General features: G+C 36.3%; 1 protein-coding gene across 1 annotated transcript; it reads right to left on the minus strand.

The window, feature by feature from the left end:
* Positions 1–3,838: 3,838 nt before the first annotated feature.
* LOC101888850 (uncharacterized) lies at positions 3,839–4,769 on the minus strand. Its single transcript, XM_005190619.4, has 3 exons — positions 4,615–4,769; positions 4,124–4,543; positions 3,839–4,052 (listed from the first exon to the last, which is right to left on the minus strand). The coding sequence occupies exons 1-3, from the start codon at positions 4,666–4,668 to the stop codon at positions 4,005–4,007; spliced, it is 522 nt and encodes a 173-aa protein (XP_005190676.2). The 5' UTR covers positions 4,669–4,769; the 3' UTR covers positions 3,839–4,004.
* Between the last annotated feature and the right edge of the window lie 2,064 nt (positions 4,770–6,833).

The following is a 6,833-nucleotide window of genomic DNA, read 5'->3' on the forward strand; positions in this document are numbered from 1 at the left end:
TCAAATTTTAGGATTTCATCTGCATACCTTCACCCAATACCATATTTAATTATTTTCGTACGCTCGTAAGCTTTCCAACTCCATTTCGGCTTACTCTATACCACTCTATACTCTACTCTATACAAATGTAGTAATATTTAGTACTTTGCGTACAATTGCAAAACCGTTCCATGATAAAATCCCAGAGACCAACAGTTATCGCACTTTCATACAATTATAGTGCACATTTCGAAACCACCGCCAAATCTCAAACACAGATATCAGATAAAATTTCGAATTTTTTTCTCTATCCCTTCATCCAATGCCAAATATAGTACCATTCAGTACATTGCGTACGATTATAGTACACATTTCTGAAGCCACCTACATGTGTCCAGGCTGCACATGCATAGCGACCCCAATTTCAAATTTCAGAGTTCAAGCCCTATCTCTTCACCCTATACCCAATTTACTACCACTTAGTACTTTTCGTACAATTGTAGTACAAATTTCCAAACCACTGGCGAATCTCAAACACAGGTACCATCAGTAATCCAATACAAAATAAAGGAGCATTCAGTACTTTTCGTACAATTATATTACGCATCCCAGAAATCACCTCCATATGTCCCGGATACACATGAACAGCCAACCTAATACCAAATTTCAGATTTCAAGCTCTATCTGTTCACCCAATACCGAATTGTACCAAATATAGTAGAATTTTTTTTTTTTTTGCCGAAACCACCCTTTGGTACATCGATCCTGCACTCCATCAGTGACTATCATTCCAATTTTAAAATTCCAGCTTCATTGGTTCATCACAATTCTAATTTGTACCAAATTAAGTACCATGTAGTACACAGAAGTACGAAATTTCAAAGCTTCCTACATACCCTCTCCCACATCCTACACTCCTACAGTAATCCCAATTTCAAATTTTTGGATTCCAGCTCTATCGGTTCACCCAAAATCCAATTTGTACCAAATTTAGTACAATAAATATAAATTTCCAAAACTACCTACATATCCCAATCCTCCACTCCGACAGTAATATTATTTCCCATTTTTAGGATACCAGCTCTATTTTTTCACCCAAATCCAAAGTGTACCAAATTTAGTACACATAAGTACAAATTTTTATAACTACCTACATCATACAGTCCAATAGAAATCTTATTTTCAAATTTCTGGATTCCACCTCTAGCGGTTCACCCAGAATTAAAATTGTACCAAATTTAGTACCATATAGTACGAATTTTCAAAACTACCTACATTCTTCAGTCCTAAAATGCAATATTAATCTTATTTCTAAATTTCAGAACTCCAGCTCTATCGGTTCACCCAAATCCAAATTTAGTATATATAAGTACAAATTTCCAAAACTACCTGCATATCCCAATCCTACACTCCGACAGTCTTTTCAAATTTCAGAATTCCAACTCTATTGGTTTTCGCAGAATTAAAATTGTACCAAATTTAGTACCATTAAGTACCCCTAAGTACGAATCTCCAAAATATGCAATACAATAGTAATCTTATTTCCAAATTTCAGGATTCCACCTCTACCGGTTCACCCAAAATTTAAATTATACCAAATTTAGTACAATTTAAATACACAAAGCACGAACTTCCAAAACTACCACACTCCTCAGAACTTCAATACAATTGGTAATCTTATTTCCAAATTTCAGGATTCCAACTCTATTGGTTCTCTCAAAATTTAAATTGTACCAAATTTAGTACCTACATTTTTTAGTCCCAGGATGCAATAGTAATCTTATTTCTAAATTTAAGAATTCCAGTTCTATCGGTTTACCCAAATCGTAATTGTAGTAAATTGTGTACAATTTAGTACTTTTCGTGAACATAAGTACAAATTTCGAAAACTTCCTCCATATCCCAATCTAACACTCCGCCATTAATTTTAATTTCAAATTTCACGATTCCAGCTCCATCCGTTCCTCCAAATTCAAATTGTACTAAATTTAGTACCATTTAATACTTTTCGTATGTATGAGTACACACTTTCAAAACTACCTCCTTACATCGACTCTACTCCTCAACCTTGATTGCCATTCCAAAATTTCAAGTTTTTAGCTCTAACCGTTCACATGATACGAAGTAGTACCAAATGTGGTACATTTTAGTACTTTTCGTACACTTTGGTACATTCATCATAAACTCCATAAATGACCCCTATTCCACAATTTAAGAGTTCTAGCTCTATTGATTTCTCAAATACAAAGAGTACCATATTTAGTACCTTTTTTTTACTTTTCGTACCGTTCTAGTACAAAATTCCAAAAACCCTGACTTATTTGAACCTTTCGGTCCAAGAATGAATCTCACCCAAAAATTTCCAGCTACAGCCTTTTCGCTTGGTCCTTAATGAATCATTAAGTCAGTCGGTCAATCACTTTACCCTTTTTTATACCCTCCACCATACTATGGAGGGTATATTAATTTTGTCATTCCGTTTGTAACTCATCGAAATACTCATGTCAGACCCAACAAAGTATATATATTTTCTTGATCAGCGTAAAATTCTAAGACGATTTAGCCATGTCCGTCTGTCTGTCTGTCTGTCTGTCCGTCTGTCTGTTGTAATCACACTATCTTTCGAACAAATTGAGATAGAAGGCTAAAATTTTGCATACATGTATATTTTGCCAGTAGGCAGGTTGAGTTCGTAAATGGGCTATGTAGGTCCAAGTTATCATATAGCCCCCATATAACGGTACCTCCCGATATTCGGTATTTTGATGATATTAGCGACATTATTCACCGGAATTGTTTCAAATTTGGCATTTGAAGTTCGTAATGGATACTGCAGCCTAAGACAGAAAGTTATTTGTGCAGGTCTACGTCTTCATATAGCTCCCATATAACGGTACCCCCCGATATTCGGTATTTTGATGATTTTAGCGATATTATTTACGGGAATCGTTTCAAATTTGGTATTTGAAGTTCGTAATGGATACTACATCCTAAGTCAAAAAATGAGCCATGTAGGTTCACGTCTTCGTATAGCCCTCATATAACGTACCCCCGATATTCGGTATTTTGATGATTTCAGCGACATTATTTAACGGAATCGTTCCATATTTGGCATTTAAAGTTCGTAATAGATACTGCAGCATAATACAGAAAATGGGCCGTGTACATCCACGTCTTCATATAGCTCCCATATAACGGTACCCCCCGATATTCGGTATTTTGATGATTTTAGCGACATTATTTACCGGGATTGTTTCAAATTTCGCATGTGAAGTTCGTAATGGATACTTCAGCCCATGCCAGATAATTGTCTGTGCAGGTCCACGTTTTCATATAGCCCCCATATAACGGTACCCCCCGATATTCGATATTTTGATGATTTTAGCCACATTATAAACAGATTTTTCTTCAAGTTTCGCATTTATATATTGTTATAACTTATGACAAAAGTTGCCTATGCAGGTCTACGTGTCATATAGGCATTTGGTATTTTTAAGATTTCAACAGAGTTTTTAACGGATTTTATTTTTTTGGAAATTGCCAAATTTGTACCAAATGGTGGAGGGTATTAAAAGTTCGACCCGGCCGAACTTACAGCTTTCTTACTTGTTTTTAGATAGGTTGGCCTTCTGAGAGGTTCGGTGATGTGTTTTCAAAGCATATTTTTAGGCGGACCGTAAGAAGGTGCAACAGATCAAAGCTTTAATCGTGGCTTCGGCGTGAAAATACAACACTGTTGCCACTTGTAGCTGACAACAGTATTGCATTTTCACGCCGAAGTCACGATTTAATTTGTGATCTGTTTTAGGCCTTAAGGCTACAGCAGAGTATTCATGTTTATAAAGGAGGAGTAATTGAATTTAATATTTTTTATATCATTAACAACCGCCAATAATTTATTTAAATAAAACCTGAGAAAAGATTTTGAACATTATTTGCTCTACGAATTTTCAAAATTAATTTTCTACCTCAACGGGTTGAGGGAAAGGAGGTCTTGGTCGGTTATCTAAATGTGGTTGCAAAGGTTACTCACTGGGTGGCAAATGTGTTCGGCTATTGTGGACAGCATCAACCTGAAATTTGCGAAAATATAGAAATTATCCGGATCCTGGATGGGAAGAATAGGTTTAAATTTTGATTTTACCACAGAATTTACAATTTCGGCCACAACTTTCATTAAATGATCGATAAATTGGTGAGGTTCTTCCAAGGTCAGTGGAGGTTGTGATGAATCCAGGCCTTTGCGACCTTTCATGCCTTTAGGAGCTTCAGTGCCCTCGGGAGCTTCAGTTACCACGGGAGTTACTTCGGTAGTTTCAGTGTCTTCGGTAGTTTCTGTGCCCTCAGTAACTTCCGTTGCTCCTGAGCCCTCAGTAACTTCGGTGACCTCTGTTACATCGGCCGGAGTACTATCTGTATTTTCTGAAGATTCAGGAACATTGGTCGTTGTAACTTCCACAGCTACAGTAGTGGCGACAGCTTTAGGGTCAATTGGTTGAGAATGTTCGGCATCATCGCCATGACTAATGGCACTCACGTCTACAGATTTTGAGTTGACATTAACCTGATTTCAATAAAATTCCAAAAAATTAAAATTCAACTTCTTTTTCAAAAAAATTCCCGATTCTGACTTACGACAAAAACCATCAGAAAGGCGGTCAAAACTAGAACTACGTTAGAGAGTTTCATTGTCACCAATTGCGTTCTACACGAATCAACTTCGAGTACAAAAAAGGAACTGAAACACTTTCTATTGCTTTTCGACGATTTTTATAGTTTGCTCACAATTTGCTCGAGTTGCAACATTTCGCCAAGTATTGCAGGAGTTATGAAGAATCGTTACATGTAAGTGAAATTGATAAAAAAAAAAGTGAAAAACACTTAAGAGCCCTCTTGATGGTTGAATTACGTCGAATTGAGATTTATTTGTAATTATTTTCGACTGGCTGAGATAAGAAATTGTTAAAATATTTCTGTAGAAAAAAAAATCTCCGTAAGACCCAATTCTAACGTGTAAAGTTGGGTCGAAAGGAGGAGGGGTCGTAGAAAAAATAGTATTTGCCTCAAAATATTTTCGAGCTTTTTTTATTTTGAGCGGAGATAGAGATCTCTTCTCTTTGTTGACTAATAGTGAAATTCGGTGAAGAATATTTTCGTCTTTGACGTCATTCTTCTAAAATGATGCTAAGTTGGAGATTTTTGCGTAAACTCACACAAAGTACAGCTTTAACCCTAAAATGTGTTTTTAATATATATGAATTTCGGACTGTTAGGTAAGACTTAGCCTCCTGACGTCTTCTAGGGCCTATAGTAGAATTTTATGACAAATAATTTTGTAGAATATTTTGACATGCTACTATTCCATTTAAAATGAATTTTTAGCCATATTCTAATAAAAGCACAAAAATGACCCCTTTGTTAACCCACTTGAGGGTTAAAATTTTTGCTCAAAATAATCCTAGTATTGTTATCTATAATATTGCCCCAGACATAATATACCTAAAATGAACGAATTCCAAGCAATCTGCATCTGAAAAATTCCAAAAGTCCGTCCGTCTGTCCGTCTATCCGTCTGTGGAAATCACTCTAGCTTCCGAACGAAATGAAGTAAGTTGATAAAAATTTACTCAAATGTGTACTATGTCTGCAGGACATTTGGTATTGAAAATGGGCCATGTAGGTTCACGTCTTCGTATAGCCCCCACATAACGGTACCTCCCAATATGCGGTATTTTGATGATTTTAGCGACATTATTAACCGGAATTACTTAAAATTTTGTATTCGAAGTTCGTAATGGATACTACACCCTAACACAGAAAATGGGCCATGTAGGTCCACGTCTTCGTATAGCCCCCATATAACGGTATCCCCACGATATTCGGTATTTTGATGATTTTATCGACATTATTTACCGGAACTATTTCAAATTTAGTATTTGAAGTTCGTAATGAATACTACAGCCTAGGACAGAAAATTGTCTATGCAGGATAACGGCACCCCCTGACATTCGGTATTTTGATGATTTTAGCGACATTATTTACCGAAATTGTTTCAAAATTGGTCTTCGAAGTTCGTAATGGATACTACAGCATAAGACAGAAAATGGGCCATGTAGGTTCACGTCTTCGTATAGCCCCCATATAACTTTACCCCCTGATATTCGGTATTTTAATGATTTTAGAGACATTATTTACCGGAACTATTTCAAATTTAGTATTTGAAGTTCGTAATGGAAACTACAGCCTGTGACAGAAAATTGTCTGTGCAGGTCCACGTCTTCGTATAGCCCCATATAACGGTGCCTCCCCGATATTCGGTATTTTGATGATTTTAGCGACATTATTTACCGGAATTGTTTCAATATTGGTATTCGAAGTTCGTAATGGATACTACAGCATAAGACAGAAAATGGGCCATGTAGGTTCACGTCTTCGTATAGCCCCTTAAAAAGGTATCCCCCCGATTTTCGGTATTTTGATGATTTTAGCGACATTATTTAGCGGAACTATTTCAAATTTAGTATTTGAAGTTTGTAATGGATACTACAGCATAAGACAGAAAATGTGCCATGTAGGTTCACGTCTTCGTATAGCCCCCACATAACGGTACCTCCCGATATGCGGTATTTTGATGATTTTAGCGACAATATTTACAGAAATTGTTTCAAAATTGGTATTCGAAGTTCGTATTGAGTACCAAAGCATAAGACAGAAAATGGGTCATGTAGGTTCACGTCTTCGTATAGCCCCCATATAACGGTACCTCCCGATGTTCGGCATTTTGATGATTTATTTACCGGAATTGTTTCAAAATTGGTATTCGAAGTTCGTAATGGATAGTACAGCATAAGACA

This window comes from Musca domestica, unplaced genomic scaffold, assembly GCF_030504385.1.
Source record: "Musca domestica strain aabys unplaced genomic scaffold, Musca_domestica.polishedcontigs.V.1.1 14, whole genome shotgun sequence".
NCBI lineage: Eukaryota > Metazoa > Arthropoda > Insecta > Diptera > Muscidae > Musca > Musca domestica.

What these genes read in the sequence shown, in the direction of transcription:
- LOC101888850 (XM_005190619.4), bottom strand. Translation starts at nt 4,668, where the DNA reads ATGAAACTCTCTAACGTAGTTCTAGTTTTGACCGCCTTTCTGATGGTT. An exon ending in CCTTTCTGATGGTTTTTGTC is followed by an intron (nt 4,544 to 4,614) that starts GTAAGTCAGAAT and finishes TATTGAAATCAG; the next exon opens with GTTAATGTCAACTCAAAATC. An exon ending in CCGAAATTGTAAATTCTGTG is followed by an intron (nt 4,053 to 4,123) that starts GTAAAATCAAAA and finishes CGCAAATTTCAG; the next exon opens with GTTGATGCTGTCCACAATAG.